This window comes from Hirundo rustica, chromosome Z (genome assembly GCF_015227805.2).
Source record: "Hirundo rustica isolate bHirRus1 chromosome Z, bHirRus1.pri.v3, whole genome shotgun sequence".
In the NCBI taxonomy this organism is placed as follows: Eukaryota; Metazoa; Chordata; class Aves; order Passeriformes; family Hirundinidae; genus Hirundo; species Hirundo rustica.
This window is the reverse complement of record NC_053488.1, coordinates 56,831,648-56,851,601: the sequence shown is the minus strand read 5'-3', so window position 1 is coordinate 56,851,601 and position 19,954 is coordinate 56,831,648. Positions and strand designations below refer to the sequence as shown.

The following is a 19,954-nucleotide window of genomic DNA, read 5'->3' as shown; positions in this document are numbered from 1 at the left end:
GACTCAAGTGGGGAATGAGGGCTGAGGCCACTGCTGAGGGCAGATTCTAGGGCTGGGGTGGACTGACTGCTGTGTCCTTCAGCACCCCTGGAGGCTCCCCCCTGAGGCTACTGGGATGGGGACCTCCTTGACTATGATGAGCAGATTACTCTGAGCACCACACATTTGGGTGTAAGGGAGGTAGATGTAAGTTATGTTGAAATGTGAATGTGTGTTACGTTACAGTTGAGAAATTTGTGAGGATTCCCTCTAATAATTACCATCAATCTGTTCCTTTTTCTCCTCATATAATTAATTGTTAGACATGGGTTTCAAGGGCAGACTGCATTTCATATATGTTCACGTGAAGCAGATTTGCCCTACTAGGAGTACCTGTGCATTGCAGCCAGTCAGCAGAAGGAGGATGAAAGTCTGCTGGGAGCCCTATCTGCCCATTGCAAACACTTCTGGTTCAGCAACAGGTATTTCTTCACTGGGCATCATACTTCAGGCCAATCTGAGATATTAGTGATATGCAAGTTGTGTTGTGCTGGCTGGGCAAGGAAGCACTTGCAGAAAACCATGTATAGCAGATATACCCTCATCTTGTGCAAACCACTCTCACTTTGAACTTCAGAGTTTAATCTGATTGCTTCAGTCTCTTTCTAATTATGTAGATGCCAATTTTTGCCCTTTTATTAAGCCTGCCTTTTTCTTTCCAAGAAAAAAAAAAAGTTATTTATATTAAATACTAGACGTATTTTATTACAGGGTTATTTCTGCCGTGGGCCCACATGCAAAAGATGCAGAGCTGATAGCCACCAGATCTCAGTGAAGTGAGGAAGCTGCCATGGCTCTTCACCCTTTCTTCTCTCAAGGTTTCAGCAAAGACATATCTTAATATATTCACTTTTGAAATTATATCAGACATGTCAAAATGTGGAGAGAATAACTCAAGTTTAGTTTTCTTAATATTTAATCATATGATCCCAAAAGATTTATGCAATTTATTAACTGAGGATGTGGTTAGGGCAGGAGAGGAGAGCTACCATGGATTGCTCATTTGTTATCTTTTCCCTTCTGAAATCTGCTCATACTTTTGCCAGCACATAATTTCGCAATGACTCTTTTTTTTCTTCCTAATGTTTCTCTACTTTGGGTGGCACCCAGATATAGTTGCTGCAGATGATTACTAGGGCTGTGGAAACACTGGTTGCTGGGTGGAGTTTCCTGCACAGGCTATAAAAGCTTTGAGAGCCTTCTGCTCCTTTACTCCTGACTGTGCAGCCCTGCAAGGCAGTCTTTGTGAGAAGGAAGGTAGGATTTTGTAGTTCATTATTGCTCTCCATAGACCCAGCACATTTTAGAAATTGTATGCTGAATTTGTCAAATGACCCTGTGCAAACTTTCTGTGGGCTAGACTTGCTGTCAGGGAAAAAGATGGGTGTGACAGGAGAAATTCTTTCCATTCTGGAATATTTTACACGAGGGCTTGGGGAATTGTTGCTTTTATTTAATGCAGTTTAATAAAGGGAATAAAAAATGGTTAGAACTGCAAAAGCAAGCTTACTTGGAGCTGACCATTTCATATGCTTTGTCTTTGCCTTTTTAGTAGGCTGCTGTAGAAATCTGCAGTAAAACCAGAGTTTCTAGAAAACTACTATGATGTGTATGTAAATTTAGAAATTAGAAACAGCTGTAGTTACTTAAACAACAATTTGCTGCATTGTGACTGTAGAGGAGTTCATGAAAGTGATGAGAATCAAATATCTTAGAAATTAAATCAGAAATAAAATTTTAGAAAAAAACCTCAATCTTTAGAAACATGAGAGCAAAATGCTGTTTTTGGACTACGAACTTGGCAAAGCCATGTAAAATCTGTATCATCTGGGATTCTTTCTGCTAAATGTTTCCACAGAATTTTGCAAGGATGATACTGTTTTTTTCCTCTGATGTTTCCATATTCACTAGACTTTCCACTGCAAAGTAAATTACTCCATTAGATCTTCTGCCTGTTTTTCTGACTGTGTGTCATGACTGTAATTTACATCAAGATACTGGTGTTGAGCCTTTGAAAGTAACCAGGCATCTGAGATGCTTCATGGTATGGTTAAATAAGCACAGATAAATGCTGTCATTTGACACAGACTGTGGTATAAAAATCTATTTTGTGTCTTCAAATATTTTTAATAAAGTATTTTCTCAAAACCTTAAAAATTTTTGATTGGTCCTGTTCCAGGGTGCATCTTCAGGGGATTATGAGCCAGACAGAAAGCAATATTATGGTGATTTTTGTGAAGCAACAGTTAGGGGTTTCAGTCTGGATGTCTGTCTGATTTTTTAATCCCATTGCAATGCTGATCATTCCAACTGGGAATCAGTTGCTCCAGTCCTTTTCATACTATATTAAAGTAATATTTGGACTGAATGTATTCCTCCTGGATCTAGGTATTGTTTACATGATCTCTTTGCATTTTAGAGTGGCAGGACAAAGTAGAGGGCAAGAACTTGTCTCCATTGAGGGGCTGGCTGTCTTCCTAGATCCCACTCTTCTTTTGTCTTATCAGCTGTAGTTTCTTCCAAAGCAGAAAAAATAAGTATGCAACTTTTATATGTAAGTTGGTTTCTTACCTTGCTAAACTTATTCAAGCAGACTAAGGCCTTTAGCTCCTCCCAAGGACCACTGACTGCTTTGACTCATATTAAAATTGCATTATTTCTGTACTAGATGGAAATAGATGGATCTACATGCCAGTGTCTTTATTTCAAAAGAAGAAAAAAAAAAAACTTTTAAAAGTTTTTACGGCATAGACTTTTTTCCTAACTGGATAATTTAAATAATAAAATAATGAAATTTTAGAGGCTTAATAAACCAAATTTAGTGTAGTCTAGTAGCCGCTTGCTCCAGCCAGCCCCAGAGGCATCAAAACCTTTAGAGTTTGGTGTCAAGCGTGGGTGTGGAGACATGTAGAAGAAAGGGATGTGTTAGCAGCGCTTCCTGAAGCCAGCTCTCCCTGAAAAGGGTTACTTTAACAGGCACAATACACCTCTTCTCAGATTTGGTGCTGGGAGACTGAATCTAGTTCTATAGCTTGGGGTGTTTCTCTGCTCTGTGAATCAGTCAGCAGACATACCAGGACATGTCAGCGTTGATGACTCAGCGTGCCCAGCAGAGAGATTTTTAACTGTTTCCATCCCGTTGCATATGGCCTTCATGTGTGCTGTTATAAAATGTGGCAGAATTTTGGGTACCATGTTGCTTCATCTGCCCTTGTTAACTTCTGTCAATACAAGGGTGCAGGTTGCAATTGTGATGTGAGCATGCTTGTCTGATCCTGAATAAACAGCAGGTCATAAAAGTCGGACCCTAAATTTGACAGAGTATTCTGTCATTATTTACTGAGTTGAGATCTACTGAAAACAACATACAAATAAAGATTTTAAATCAGTTTCAGCTTTTCTGGCAGCATAGGCTGAGCTAAATCCCTTTCTGAGGGAAGGAAACAAAAGCAAGAATTTTTGGGGGAAGAGGGAATATGGTAAAGTAAGAGGCTCTTGCTTTAGATAGAGCTGCAGGCAGGCTGTGTGAGGTATTTTTCATTCTGTTGGCTGCTGAATGCAGAAGCAAGCTTTAAAGTTTTTGAGGGAAAGAAAGAGCTGGGCTCCAGCTACACTCCTTGGTCCTAAACTTAGCATCAATTCAAAAGACTGGTCTCTGCTCTTCCTACAGCAGATAGGGGATGTATTAGCAGCATAACTAACATAATTTTTTATAATTGTGTATATGATCTGTACTCCAAGACTGAAAATAGAATTTTGTCTCTTAACACCAGTTTCAAAATCAGTCTGGTTTACTCAGCAGCCTTATCTCTAGTTATTGCATACATGTATGCTTTAAAACCAAATCTTTCCTTGAGCAGGTTAATTAAGTGTTTTAAAATAATTATCTAGTTTGAATAACTTTAGTTGATAAACCATTGATTTCTTCTTTCTATTTCCTCACTATTTCAGTTAGCAAACAGAGTATTTCCTGCACCAACAAAAGAAGTTGTTACGAAGCAACCTATTCATTATTTTTGAGTACTTAAAGTTACATGACCTCTCATTTTCTTCTTTTCTGCCTAGTGATTCTTGGGAAAGTTGGGTGGACTTTCTTTTTGAGTGGTGAAAAGCAAAGCTTTCATTCATCTTCTTAAATTGGTAGTACTTTATTATTATTTTGTAGAAATTGTAGGAAATATGTAAGAAAAACAATGTGTATGATACTGTCCAGATTTACTCATCTTCCTTAGAAAATGTCTAGTCAAAAAAATTACATTAAGGAATATTTAACAAGAGAATATATTTTTTCCTACCATAAACATCATGAACTTGACATAAACTTCAACCTCAGTCAATAATGACAAGAACCCTTCTTTACCAGTGAATTTCAAAATGATCAAACTAAATGGGCATAGATGATATATTAACTAATGAGAAGATTAATTGTTTTCTAGTAAATTCTCTTTGTAAGTTAGTGCTAATGCTAATGTATTGCTATAAGCAAATAGTACTACTGCTGTTCTTATCTAAAACTTCTGAAAGTAGCTATGAGTGTAGAGGTGAACAAGGAGCTATGGTTGATCACATCACTCATGAAATATCAAAGATACCTGCCTCCAATAGCACAGGCCAGCTGACATGTGGGACATTAACCATGACATGTCATAGTGCTAGAGATGTGGTTCTGGGGATAAAAAATCTTGAGCTGCACTGGTGCAGAAAATGATGAAAAATTTTTTGTAACTTGATATATCTCTTCCCAGAAACTCTGTCAACATGGCTATGGTATCAGAATTTCTGAAGCAGGCATGGTTCATGGACAATCAGGAGAAGGAATGTATTGTAAGTATTATCAATTTTTGAAAACACCATCCTTTTTTTCCTATCTCTTACAAGTGGTTAAAAAACATTTAAACATCTTTCATAAATACAAATGGAAGAAAAACAATGGCAAAACTCTAGCAGATTAGAACTGGAACCCAATTTTATTGCAGTGTATAATCAAATGTAACCTTATAACCTAGGAAGTTTGCTACAAGATGAAAAATTGCTCCTGTTTGCACTTATCAGTCTAGTTATCAATTCCTAGGCAGAACTAGTTAGTGTGATTAAGATATAAATCTCAGTGGCCAGTCACTGATTCACTCAGATCAGCTTCTTTAATGTGCTAATCTGATGCTGAGTTGCGTGAATGTGCATGAACCTGTTCAGGTAATGTATGTGGAAAAACCAGGGACTCTTTGGCTGAGGTATAGAAAGCTGCTAGTTGGAACTCAGGAAGATAAAGGAGGAAGTGAAGTCACTGGCATATATCCTAGCTTTCATATCACATATCACAGTTATGGTAGAATGAGCCACAGCACATAATAAAACGCCTCAGACAATAAGAACTGTACACATTAGAAGGGAGGTATATGGTTGTGAGGAGTCAAGAGTGACTGTACTAGGATAATATGGAGAATCTTTGTGATAATGAGGTGAAGATACTGAAATGAAAGCAAAGCTAAAGCAGGACACCATGAAATCACACTAGTAACCTAAAACCTTACATTTTGAAAACAAAATTATACTGGGGAAATTTCATTAAACAAAAGTTTTCTGCTCTAGGCCCCTGTAGATTTTGTAATTTTAACTCCACAACATTTTGTGCAGAAACCTTTGGCTCCACCATCCTATCCCCCTTGCATTCCAAGGGTCGTGAGATATTCTTGGCTATGGTGGTTACAGAGATTTTTGTATTGCTGGTAGCTAAGTTTGGCATGGAAACCAGTATACAAAGGTTAGCCTGAAAGATTGAGAAACAGGCAGTGAGACAGTCCCATTCCTTTGTTTACTTAGCACACAAGACACAATGATCTCTTGAAAAGTAGGCAAGAGACTGATCTAAATATGCAGTCTGTCTGCTCTTCTACAACTGCTAGTGAGACAATTGCATAGGGAGATGAACATTTTACTATCAGAATCTAGAAGTGTACAAAATTCAATACAAATTGTTGTATGTAAAACATGTATTCATAAATGTTTTCTTTCTCTTGGGATTTTTTTATTTTTAATGGCAAAGGATTAAAAAAATATTTTAGTTTTTGAAACAAGAAGGCTATAGGTGATTCTGGGTCATCTAGCTAAAATACTGGTGTCTTCTAATAATAAATCTAACCATATATCACAACAATGGGAATTTTCTATAAATGTTTCATCCAAGAATATCAGAGCATTTTATAGTTCTGCAATAGCAATAGACTAGAATATGTTATTTAGTGCTGTTGATTGCTGAATGACTTACTTAGGTACTTGATGTGTCATGTTGCAGACACAGGGCAAGCCAAATGATCTGTTGTACAGTTCCCAAAGATCTTCAGACACTGACTGAGTAGTGCCCATCTAGGAGTAGATTCACCAACACCAGCTAGTGGATAATGCTTTCGGAAGACTGTGGCTTATGTCCAAAGTTTCAAACAAGCTGGGCAAGAGGTCTCCACTTCCTTGTAGGGGTTAGGCTGGAACACTTCCCCAAGATCTTGAATGAAAGAAGTGTATGAAAACTTAGATATTAATCAACTGAGGATATTCATAGTATGATATACAGTCAGTTTGCATAAGATGAGGAAAGAAATTAGCACTTTACTGGAAGTGTCTGTAGGATTTAATTGTGAGTTTAGAGCCTATAAAATTTGAACATAATTTACTAATTATGATAGTTAATTACTTTGTTATACAATCCAACTTATACTAAGAAATAAGTGATCAGGTACCTAAAACTATGAAGTACTTTTTTGTTTAGTATGAGAGCAGTGAATGGAATAGATACAATGCATATCTATTATTGAACCCATTAAATTCCATGTAGCTACAAAACTGTACATTTCTTCATGACAAAAGGCAATCTCAAATGTATAGATTATTTGGGCATTCAAATCTGCTTCTGTGCAAAAATATTCTTCGGTATGAGCAATTTCCCCCCCCCCCCCCAATTCTACTTTTTATTTTCCCTCTGCAGAAGAATTCAAAAGGTATCCATGGAGTACAGTCATACCCAAATTTTGATCCATCAGCTGATGTTATTGCTTTGGACAGAGCTATTACTGTAAAGGGTAAGAGGAGTAAATGTTTAACTTACTGCATTAGGATTCTTCCTTAGAAAATTTTGAGAATAACACTGAATAAAATATTAGAGCAAGATGCAGTGGCAAGAAGGAGAGGTGCCTCTACTTTTAAAAGCTTGGCTATATGTTAAATTATGTTACTTGGTGAAGAATCTCAACCCTTTGACAGCCTGACATATTACAGTTTCAGACCTTAATGCTATATTAAAGTACTTGAATATGTTGAAGGAAGAGTTGTAAAAATTTAAATTCTAGAGAAGGAAATAATATTGCAACATACCATACTAGTACTTTTTTGACTTGATTTCCATAAAATTCCTGCAAGAGGCAGTGATTATGCTGATAATATATTGTATGCTTCTGTTACATTTCTCTCTTTTAATGAAATTCAAATTTGGCACTTTGTACTTCAAAAGGTTTTTCAGTTTTCCTTACTGAGATTAAAGGAATATGCCATCTAGTTTGTTTTTTAGTGTAGGTTTCTGTTTGTTTGGGCTTTTTTAGTTTTTTTTTTTTTTTTTTTTTCAGTTTAGGGGAAGACCTACACTCAGAACTCTTTAAGAGCCTTTGTCTGAAATTTTTGTGTCCTGGATTGATCTATTTATTCGGTTTCTTAGCTACATTACTAGTCTTGTGAGTCTGTAGATGATTATAGCTTTTCTTTTGATTATATTTGTGTTTGTCAAGAAATCAAAACATGACATAAAGCAGATAATAATTTTAAAAATATTAACTGGCTAAATGATGCATATATTCTGAATATATTGGAATTTTGTTTGGTGATTCATAGGTGTGGATGAAGCCACCATCATTGACATCTTGACTAAGAGAACAAATGCTCAGCGACAGCAGATCAAAGCTGCCTATCAGCAGGCTAAAGGGAAGGTAAAGTATATTCAAACCAAGCTTAATTTTCATCCGGAATATCAACGTTTCTCCTGACTCAAATGGTATATATGAGTAAAGATAGAATACTGAATAGGATAGGAGAATCATAGCACCATAGCACTGTTTCCCAGCACTAGTATAGGGAGGGGCTTCTGGTGTTTTTTAGAACATTTTTAAATAGGCGACAAAATAAATCAGATTTTTAGGTTTTCTTTTTCACCTCACTTAAATTTAGGGCAGATTAGCATATAGCCTTTATCTCCAGAATTTGTGGTTTTGTTTAGGGTGATATTACATATGTTCACTTCAAACTTCATGCAATAAACAATGAGTTCAAATGTAATACAAATAAGCAACTCAGTCATAATTGTAAGAGTAATATGGCATTATCTTCTCTTGAAAAATGAGCAGCCTACTCTGAGTCTTCTGATGCTGTAAATGTTCCAATATAGCTGAACTGCCATGTGTGAAAGCACTCAGAATACTCACTGAAAACCCTTCCTGACACTTTAATTGTAGTGTCAAATGCAACAAATGAAACTTGAAGTAGGGCTTCATACTTCTTTCTGTTATAGATATAGGAATGATGTAGACTCAGACTGATCAGAGTTTTTTATGGACTGCTGTTGAACAGTAGCTACGGTTTTCCCGTTCATTAACTTGGTGTTTTTCTTATTCTTCCTGAAACAGAGTCTAGAAGAGGCTTTGAAAAAAGCTCTGAAAAGCCATCTAGAAGATGTTGTTGTGGCTTTGCTCAAAACTCCAGCTCAATTTGATGCTGAAGAATTAAGAGCCTCTATGAAGGTAAGGCAAAATCTTCAGAGAAAAACTTTCCTAGAGAGCATCTGTACCTATCAAGACCTATAAATAACAATGGACATAGATTTTAAGGTTGTGTATTGTCTTTATTTTAGCTTCATTTTGTTAAATAAATCTGTATTGGTTAAACAGTTTATGACAGCAAGACCCAGTAATCCCTGCTGAGTTGCACAGTTGGAGGAGATCCTTTTGTGCGAATGGACTCTCTCTGTCTTCTGAAAACTGGTTGCTAGGAGTCATGGCATTTACATTCACGTTTACGTAGGAGAAAAGAAAAAAAGAGAGGAGGGTTGGGGTTTCTTTTTCCATACATTTTACATTCTTATCTTTTATGTGCACCTTTAGCACTTCTTTTGGGCACCAGTATATCAAATATGATAAAAATTCAATTCTAAAAGAGACAAAATTATATTATATAGAATTTTATATTATGGAATATAAAATTATTTTTTATTTCTCATTCTGTGTTGTGCCTTCAAAGCCAAGCCAATGATTTTAATCTTATTTCTGATAAGAATTTTAAGTTTGTTCTGTTGACTAACATCTCTAAAACTTCAATCGCTGTTATTAGGGGCTTGGAACGGATGAAGATACCTTAATTGAGATTCTGGCCTCCAGAAACAACCAAGAGATCAGAGAAGCCAGCAGATACTACAAGGAAGGTAATTCAGAGCAAGAAATAAGTATTAAGAACCAAGAAAGAAGTTATACTACTGTATAACCCTATAGCAGACACATCACAGCCTCACTGAGTATGAGGAACTGAGAACAATATAGGAAGCAAATGAAGTATCACAAAAATTTTACAGGGTTGCTGAGGAGGGAGGTCATGGTGACTTTTGCTGACCTATGTAGATCCCAGTAGTGAAGGAAAAGATACATCGCCACTGCTGAAATTGTGGGTGTCTCATGGAATAAGCCACATGTTCCGTTTTCTTGGATGCATGCAAAGCCAAGCTACTTTTCTTCCTCTGTAACTAAACCTTGGCTGACATTTTAGGACAAAACCATAGGCTTGGGAAAAAAAAAAAATCTTACTAGTTAACAACACATACATGTTAGCAGTAGGAGCAACCAGTGAAATGGGGGGAAATAGTTGAAGAAATTACGACAACATGACGTGGTGTCTCTCTTATATGCCAAGTTCACTGTGTCATCTAATTAAATCCTGTTTTCTGAGATGATGAGGTAACTTTTGACCAAGACATTTCTTCTTAGATGCCTATATTAAAAGCTTGATTTTTTGGGAGAGTTTTGTATTTGAATTCAATACTGATAAGAATAGGCAGAAGTAAAAAGAAAAAGGCTCAGAAAAAGGTTTGTATATTTTACAAGCAGAAACCCAAGACATTGTTACGCACAAAATCTTAGAGACAGACGTTTTTCAGCACATTTTAAGTTTAACCTCCAATTTCACAGCACATCTCAGGATTTAAAGGATGTGTTACAAATAAACTTTGCTTGAAGCCAAATGAGAGAAAGTAAGAAAATCACATTTCTAGTGGGCATACTTAAATAGGAAATTGTGAAAATACTGAAAAAAATCATAGGGTGGTTTGATGGGACCTTTAAAGATTATGTAGTCAACAAAGTTGATAACTTCAAAGGAAACTATTTGATTGCAGTGCTGAAGAGAGATCTGACACAAGACATCATCTCTGACACATCTGGAGACTTTCAAAAGGCTTTGGTTGCTCTTGCCAAGGTATGCTATGCTTAAGCATTTTGAGTGACAATATCTGTAATAAAAAATCAGTGTTCTCAAGACTATTTTAGAGAGAAATGCAATAAATAAAGTTTTATGCAATATTTAAGTATTTACATTTTTTAAACTTTCATATCCTAGACCGTTAAAAACTGTTCTTAGACAAACTATAATGATATATAACCTTTATTGTAAAACAGTATTTCCTTTATATCAGTCACGCTTTTAAGACTTTTTGTGCTGTCTTTAAGCACTAGAAAAAGTAACAGCCATCATGTCATGTCAATTGACTAAAAAAAGAAGAAACGTTTAAAATTAGAGATATAAACTTTTTTTCCCTGTTAATGTATGTTTCTAGTAGTTAGATAATGGGACAAGGGCAGGGAGTTTACAAGTGGACAAAATGTTTTGTAAATTTACATTCAAAAGTAGATGAGTTCAAACACTGGACCTTCCCAATAAAAATACACTTTTAAAATTAATAAATTTTTTATTTTTGAGTATATGCATATGAACCTTGTACTTGCATACAAGATAATTTTTTGATACATTCATTTCCATGGTTTGGACTTCCAGTTTTAACTTTCAATTCAACTTGAAAGGAGTTGAATGATCATCAGTGAGCAGGTTAGAAGCCTGTAGTTTCATGTCAATGAACATATACTTCCTGTGGATCTTTAGGTAGGAATTAAGTTGCTAATGGCTGTAAAAGTATGTTCTCTGATTACAAATACAACAGTTTCAGTCACAGGATGACATAATTGCACCTATTTCCAGCTATGCATTTATTTATGTATGAGAGTAGTGCTGCAGAACTCTCAAATGTTGAACTTTAGTGAACTGAACGATTGTGAGTACCAGTGAAATTTTATTTATTTTGTTATGTAGGCTGATCGATGTGAAAATCCTCATGTGAATGATGAACTTGCTGACAATGATGCCAGGGTAAGATCGTATTTGACACTTTGCAGAACTTCTCCTTCTGACTTACTTGAGATTCCACTGGCTGTCTAGATCCTGTGCATTGCAGACCCAACAGAGATTTCAATGTCATACAACAATCATTTTTGAGGAAATAGTATTTTACAAAGTTCATGTAAGTTAATTATATGAAGGAAATCAGATCTTCACCCTAATATCTAGATTTGGAAACATTTCTGCAATACCTTGTCTAATTTGTGAAAATCATGCAGACCATTTGAGTTACAAGTCAACAAATGACAAGTGGAGGAATCAGACCCAGTCTTGCTTCTGTTTATAAAACGGTTCTTGAATTAAGGAACAACGGTTTGCTCATCTATGTGCAGAATTAGCTACCATACACTGACCAGTGTGAACTCTGCAGTATGTTAGATATAGATATTGCTTTTTAGTGACAAACCGGTCAAGATTATTGGTAAACCTCACAGTCATTTTCTCAGTTATTCTGAAATAAACATCTGAGCTTTTCCTTATCTCTTCCAACATTAATGGGACTGTCTTTGCTAAAATCTTGGTAGAAGTTAGAAGTCACACCTATAACATGTTACATCACAGTTACAATTTAAGTTTAGATGACTTTAAATTGATTAAAAAACAAACAAAAAACAGCCAAGAGAAGGCCATTGAGAAGTACTGCTTTAATTCCTTTTACATAAGGAATTTAGTTCTGTCATCTGCACTAGACTTGAGAGTAAATTAATACTTTTTCTGAGTTCAAGAGTTCAGTACTCTTTATCTTGATGCAGCACGTTAAATTTTCATGTTGTGTTGAGGTCTTTTGTTATTACTCTTAGAGAGGTTTGAGGAGGTGAGAAAAGTGGAGGAGACTGATTTGGTTTTTACTTTCCTGGAAGTAAAAGTCATTCCCGGAAAGATGAGGAGATACCTAGTACATAGGTTTCTCCTGATATTGCACCAGTTAGTTGCAGAAATAATTTACTCAGTCTTACAAAATCCTATCAGTCCTGAACTTCTGTCGTTTTGTCATCCTTAAGAAATCTTACCGGTCCTGAGCTTTCATGCAGACTGCTATCATGACAAATGAAAAAGAACTTCATTCCAGAATGTAATATACCCAGGAAAGCTAGAGGTAAAAATTCTGAAAATATATTTGCTAGCTGCACAGTGTTCACTAGGTACTATTACTGCATAAGTGAAGTATGAAGTATTATTTGACAGAGCTGGAATAGTCTGAGGTAGGGTACAGTTTTGATCTGGATTGTGTCAAGGGATAGTTTTCATTTCTAATAAGCAATGGCCCTCAAAATACAGTATTCCTATTTGAGTTTTACTATTCTGATATTGACCTTAGCACCTTCTTTTTTTTATGACAGGCCTTGTATGAAGCAGGAGAGAAAAGGAAAGGAACAGACACTGGTGTGTTTGTAAGTGTTCTTACTACAAGAAGCTTACCACATCTTCGAAGGGGTAAGTTCAACAAAGCTTCATGCTTCTCTGGGATAATTTTTGAACATCTCCTGGTCATGAATTTAGAGAAGATGCAGATTATCAAGACATGACTCAAATTGGAAGTATATTTGCTGACTAAGGTGTGGTTGGCAGCCTAGTTGTTCTTTCAGTGGTAGAGATGAGTGATATTATTTAGGTTAACAAAACTAACGTCTCAGCTGCATCATGATTACAATGCCAAGCGATGAGAGCTCCCCAAGATGGTTTTGCTTCTTAGTTTGCCCTAGACAGGGGCTATCACACAGTGTCACAGGCTCTGGTTTAGTCAGCTGGCCAACTCAACCCCAGCCAATGGGAAATTAACCCTTCCATCCTACCAAAGTCCCATTCCCTGTGCTGACTCCATCAGTTTGTGCAGTAACACTGCTTCTTACGCTGTGCTATCTGAAGAAAGTGAGAAAGATGACCCAAACCCAATCCTCTGCTGCAGCAGTGAGGACAGAATAGGGCAGAGAAAGTGCAGGGAGAATACAGTTTTTTTTCCCATTGTTTAGTCTTTCAGAAGTACACCAAATACAGCAAGCATGACATGAACAAGGTACTGGATTTGGAACTGAAAGGTGATATTGAGAAATGCCTCACTGCCCTTGGTAAGTGGTTCTGCAGATTGAAACCTACTGTATGTTCTGACTAAACTTAAACTTTTATTTCTGCCATAATTGCTCTGATCAGAAACTGTGCTGTACTTACCCTGCTTCATTGAGAAGCTTGCTAAATAGTGCCTTGGAAAGTCTAATTTAATCATAGTGATCTAATTGACACCTAAAATCAATTGAAGTTGATGAATGAGTAGAAATACCTCTCCTGATATTTGGAAAAGTCTTTTAAGGAGAACAGATGGATTGCCAACATAAGAAGACCTTTCCAAGAAAACAATATGCCAAAAAAAGCTGTCAGAACAGGTTTGTATCAAAAATCCAATTGTTTTAAACCCATCTTCTACCAAAGCCACTCTTCTCCGAGTTTCATGTTGCAAGGATACTTTTAATATTGATTATTTAAAACATAAAAAAAATCGTTCATTGGTTTTGTTCACGAAAATATTCCTAAAAAGTTGAGACTGTTGCTCATCAATAGAAAGATAAGGAAGGGACTCCCTCTAACCACTGGATCAGGGATGTAATTCAGAGCCAGACACCCATCTTGTTCTTAGCTTTTATATCACAGAAAGACATACTTTGAATATATAAGAATAATTTCCATCAGATCCCTCTTAATATCAAAATTGCACTATAACTTGGTTTACAAAATACCAGATCATAACCTCCAGCTCTGCAATAGAAGGCATAAATACTTTTTCATCTTTCTTGGGCACTGCAACACCTTCCTTAATTATGTGGCAGTAAACTAGGGAGAAATGTGTTGTTTTTATAGTAATTATTCTCCCCTGACTGAATTGCTTTCTGAATAAACAGAGGAAAGGATCCTCTTTTCCTCATACATTTGAAGAAAGGCAACAAAGTGCATAAATAGGGTACATGGGTAGGAAAAATGAACGGATTTTGAAAGTGTTTTATTGGTAGACTTTTATTATATGGATAGCAGAAGTGACCTTGTCTCACTACTTCATTACAGTGAAGTGTGCCACAAGCAAGCCAGCTTTCTTTGCAGAAAAACTCCACTTGGCGATGAAGGTAATCTAAATAAAGATCTCCTGTTCGTAAACATGTGTTGCTTTATAAGCTGAAAAATAAAATGTTAGCTGGAGGTCTCTAGGCCCTTTGTGTGATAGAAGACTGCAGAGGGAAATTTAGAGTATTTCTCTCACTTCTTCTGTTCCTTCCTTTGAAACTTCATGCTTTCTGTTGGAGGAGTTGTGTTTGCTAGAGCATGTTCAGGAAGGCATCTGTCCATCCACACATATCTTTTACTGTTGCAGTGACAGGAAGGGGACTGGAGTCCTTCTTATGGAACAACTATAGTAGTAAGGGAAAAGGAGAGCAGTTATAGATCTTGGCAGGAACCTTGTGGAAGCCTAATCTATAATGAGATATCCACGGTCCTTCTGGCAGCTGGAGGTCATGAAACAGTCTAGTATGTCGGTATTGTCGTAACTCCTGTGACTTGGTTAGGAGCAGTATGTGAAAAATTGGGTGAAACATTATAAAAATGTAGATCATTGCACTGTTAAAAAAGTAACAAAAAAAGGCAGTAAAGTCTAGGCTGTCCCTGATGTCTAGAAAGCACAGTGAAGGAGATGTCTGTTTTTAGGAAACAGCTAAAAGAAATGTTTAAAAATATTTTTAATACCCTCAAAACAAGAGGGTGAAGATAGCCTGTCAGAAGTGAATTGTGCTCATAGGGAACACAAGGCAGATATGAGACCTCCCTGTTACAAGAGATACTAAAGGGAAAAGGAAGGGGTTCATCTATAAAGAAATATGATGGCTTAACATACAGAATTTGATAAAAGATATTTCAGTGACAGAGGTATCATAATTGTTTTCCCTCTTTTTTCTCTCTTTTTAAAAATTTGTTTCTTTTAATAGGGTGCTGGGACCCGGCACAAAGACCTCATCAGAATCATGGTTTCACGCCATGAAGTGGATATGAACGAGATCAAAGGTTATTACAAGAGTCTGTATGGCATCTCTCTCCGCCAAGCCATTATGGTAGGTTTTCTCCCATGTGACACATGAAACACAAAACAACTGGACGATTTTTGAAGTCCAGTAAAGATCTGTTAATTTTCTGCTCCTTAGTCACCAGTTCATCCTGTGTACTCATTGTAGATGAGTACCTTATGTTTCCAATGGCCCACAGGCTGGAGAACTAATTCCTTTTCCAAGTCAGAGTTTTTGTCAAAAGAGCTGTAGTAATAGTAGTGATACATGTCTCAGGATATCATCTTACAGTAGAATCCAAGAGCTGGATGACGAGTACAATATACACAAATTCTTAAGCAGTACCTTGGCAGGAGAGTGGAGATGATTGCCATGACAGCTCTAGGGGAGGTCTTTGACACAACTGGATATTGGCTTTTAACATTTGGGCTACTCCAGTAAATGAATTTTTAATTTTATTAACATTTATTTGGCCCCTTTTACTTATGACCTCAGTAAATGAGTTAAACAATCAAAAATATTTTGTTAAAAGGGACTGACCACCCAATGTATTTTCCAGAAAGTGCAAGTGGTGAGGGACTCAAAGAAAACTAAACTGGCAAAGCACCTTTGTGGAACATAGTAGACATTACTGGAAAAAAAAAAAAAAAAAAAAAAGAAAAAAGAGAGAGAGAGAGATGCCTTGATTAGAGTAGAAACATACTCCCTACATGTATGAAAATGCCTTTGGATTTTGATTGATATCTGCTGGTTTTTCAGTTAGGTGCCAAAGGTCACCTTTGATCTTCCCTTAAACATGTGTATGACCTGTAATTTGGTATGCAATTACACCACCTCATCATGTTCCAAAGTGATTGGATCCAAATGTCTTGAGGCATAGCTTGGCTACGCTAAACAATTCATATATCTCTGAAAAATAGATTCAAATTAGAGGAAACAAGAAATGCATGTAATAATTACACTGCATACTTAATGCATATTATCCATTTTCACCAATCTGAATAAATAATACCGTGGTGAGTAGAGTATCACTGTACTGGCAGCTTTTGTTTGAGATGCTCCTGGCACGATGTGTATATACAAAGTGATGTAATATTAATGAGCATTGGACACTATTGATCAAGAAAGAAAGTTTCACTTTACTTAGAGTAAAAGCCTAAGCTCCCAGGTAGATAAAAATCTTCTGTACTTCTCTTCTTCACTTATGCCACTAGACCTCCCAGCATTTTCATTAGCCTTGTCTACCTGTGCTCCACTCTGGAAATGCATGCCTTTATTTCTAGATCATACAAATTACTTCAGTGAGGGTGCTTGGTTCCAGCTCAGTCTGTGTCTAACTGCTGTCTTACCAAGTGATTAATTTATATAGATAGAGCAGTAACATTTGATCAATATATATTGAATGCTAATTGAAATTTGTTTTACTTGAGACCATTATCATAACAATTGTGGGGTTTTCATGCTTAAATTTACAGGATGAACTCAAAGGGGATTATGAAACCATCCTGGTGGCTTTATGTGGAAGTGATAACTGAGTTTCCAGTGCTCCTGAAATGCATTCAAGCCCAGTTGCTGAAAATCTTTATATTTGCATGTCTATATAAAACACAGGCTTTACACACAGAGGTTTCTGTGGAATGGGACTTAGTGCATACGTATTATGTTTAAAACTTGTAACCTGGAATGTATTTTTTTCAATATCCTTGCTCTGAACATCAATATTTCTGGTGGCTATTATTTATCTAAAGTGAAAGAATGCCCCCAAGTTTCTATTAACATGATTAATTATGAAAGTGATAAAGTTTTTTTTTTCTATGATAAGCAAATAAACTTTTAAAATAAAATTCAGCCATGTGTAACTTGTTATATCCTTTGATGATATTCTGCATTTAATTTCAAGTTGTGTAAGTACAGTGTGTGAGGGAAAAATCAGTAAATAGCTTAATCAAAAAATAACATAGTAATATAAACTGTAGCTCTGATCTGCATAAGATTTCTTTTTGGCAGAGTGCAACAGGGTTTCAGCAGGTATGTGTCCTTTGAGACAGCTCAGCCTAACTACTCAACTTCAAAATGGGAATGAGGGGGCACTTAGAATTTTTATTTAGAGTAAAGGAGAAGATAACAACTGTCTTCATATTAATAACATGCTGAAGTTTATCTGATTACAGGGGCTTTGCGGGACCATGCAACAGAGGAGATGTTTAGTATGCATTGTTGCATTTGAAGCACTTCTCCTAATTTTAATGCATTTTACTATTTTTTAAAGTATTGTATGCATGCCTCTTAGCTAGAGGCAAGAGTAGTTGCATTTTGATTGTATTCTGTTTCTGTCTATTTCTAAAATTAAAATGCTGATTGTTTTGAAGAGGAAGGACTGGTTTCTGTAGTGCTGTATCAAGGAGAAGTCACCGTTTTACTGCAAGCCAGCTCAATCCCCCTAGGCATTCACTTCTAAAAGGCAAAAGTTTCTGTACAGTTAAGGAACTACTTCTTTAAACATCTCAAAACCAGGCTCGCTCTTATTGCTATTTCACAATTGTTTTTAATGTTATGATCTATTTATTGCCATGGAAACCTGCAGTCCATTATTACAGCGTGGAAACTTCATGCTGCAAAAAATAGGACTGAGGTTAATGCTTGTGAAACAGACCACCATCTATTTCACTGCCAGAAGGTCCTGTGATGGTCTGAGTAGAAGTGAGAGATGTTTCTAACCAAAAAACAAACCAAAGATCTTTAGGTATGTTAACATAAATGGAAAGGTCATTTACTGACATTAAGAAGGACAATCCTTGTCTTAAAGAGCTATGCTGCACAGTAAAGGGGAGAGACAGAAAATCAAATGCACCAGTACCAATAATCTTTGTTTTAAATGCAAATTAATAGAAGAATCAGTGTTGGAGTCCAGGGCATTCCTCTGGTTGCCCTGGAGGGTCAGGGACCTGGGCAGGGGGGTCTGGGACCCCAGCCCAGAGCTCAGAGAGACACTGGCTTTGATTTCAGTCCATGGGAAAAACTTCCTACACTGAGAGAAGGTTTACAGGCCACAAGAATGTGAAAAAATAGTAGTTTAGCTTATCACAGGGTGAGAAAATAGTAATTTTAGGTTCCTAGCATTGAAGTGAATGGGGACAAGATGGAGAATCTGGGGCGTTGTCTCCTTCTTCTTCTCCTTCTCCTTCCCTCACTCCATTGCTGCATTGACGTGGCACAAAGTAGTTAGTGAGGATTGGGTCAAAGTAAAGATGACCTTTTTAGTAATAGTGATAGACATTGGTAAGAAATAGTAAACAAGAAATACGTAGTAATTAGTATAAAAGATAAGGACAACCCAGCTCGGGGGGAGACGTGAGGAATCCATGCAGCTGTGAGCATCTTGTCAGACTCCGAGAAAGTTGTAAGATAAGAAACAATAAACGAAGTATGCAACATTGAAAAATCTAAACCTGAGAACTCCGTCTCTTCCTTCGGCTTGGCTCAGAGCTGTGCAGGGGAGCAAAGAACCCTGAAACCACCTGAATGGTGGGGAAAGCCCCCGACAAATCAGCACTGAAATGCAAGTGAAAGTCTGTATATGCTAGCTCTATCATATTGTCTTTACTATAAGATGGATTACCACAGAAGACAATAATCAAAGATAATTTGGATTTTTTGTTGTTCCTATCTCTTTGCATCAAAGGAGAAAATATCACACAGAATCACTGCAAATTTGTTTTAGTAAGTCCCCAAGGACTCCATTCAGTAGCATGCTTCTCTCTGTGCTCCGCTTCAAGCTTGGGAAGAATCCACAGATTTGTGCAAAGGAAGTGCATTTACAATTTTTCCACATCTGTTTTCCCAACCAGTATTAGATATTAAGCATTAGTATAAGGAAAAATAATAAAGGCAAAATAAAAAAGACATTTTAAAAAAATTATCTCAAAATCAACTACGAGAATGTTGTACTGTAAAGGACTTCTTGGTGCTTAGATCGTCCAGAGAAAGGCTTTCTGGGGCACAGGGCTGGAATTTTCACCACTATTTTATTGAAACACAATTTATGAATTTCTATAGTTCCTCTTCTGAGATGGGACAGGTATTTCATAATACCCTCCAAAAATAAAGAAGCCTTTAATCGGTGTGAACATGGAATAGGAGGAATGTAGCCTGTCATGTTTCAAAGACAGTAAGATACGATTTTATGGGAAAGTCATGTAATAGAATTTGGATTGCATTCAGACATGTGAGGAATGGTGATCCACTCGATGGGGAATGGCCGTCCAGCCATTTAAAAGTGATGGAAGGAGGGCGAGTGGTGAAATCAAGAGGAAATATCAGGGGAGTGTCAGTAAATATGTTGGAGTAAAGGCTTATAGTGAAATTAATGAGAAGGGCTTTGCTTTGGTGTAAATTAGTGAGAG

General features: G+C 36.6%; 1 protein-coding gene across 2 annotated transcripts; it reads left to right on the top strand.

Annotated features, from left to right (window-relative positions):
• The first annotated feature begins 1,181 nt into the window (after positions 1–1,181).
• On the top strand, positions 1,182–17,399 carry ANXA1 (annexin A1). 2 transcript variants are annotated; one of them, XM_040090961.1, is made up of 13 exons: positions 1,182–1,296; positions 4,785–4,863; positions 7,019–7,112; positions 7,915–8,009; positions 8,703–8,816; positions 9,403–9,493; positions 10,457–10,536; positions 11,425–11,481; positions 12,852–12,945; positions 13,482–13,577; positions 14,563–14,621; positions 15,477–15,599; positions 17,027–17,399. In XM_040090961.1, the coding sequence occupies exons 2-13, from the start codon at positions 4,798–4,800 to the stop codon at positions 17,084–17,086; spliced, it is 1,029 nt and encodes a 342-aa protein (XP_039946895.1). In that variant the 5' UTR covers positions 1,182–1,296; positions 4,785–4,797; the 3' UTR covers positions 17,087–17,399. The 2 variants fall into 2 exon arrangements, with proteins under 2 accessions (XP_039946895.1, XP_039946896.1); XM_040090962.2 differs by lacking the exon at positions 1,182–1,296 and adding an exon at positions 4,103–4,179.
• The last annotated feature ends 2,555 nt before the right edge of the window (positions 17,400–19,954 follow it).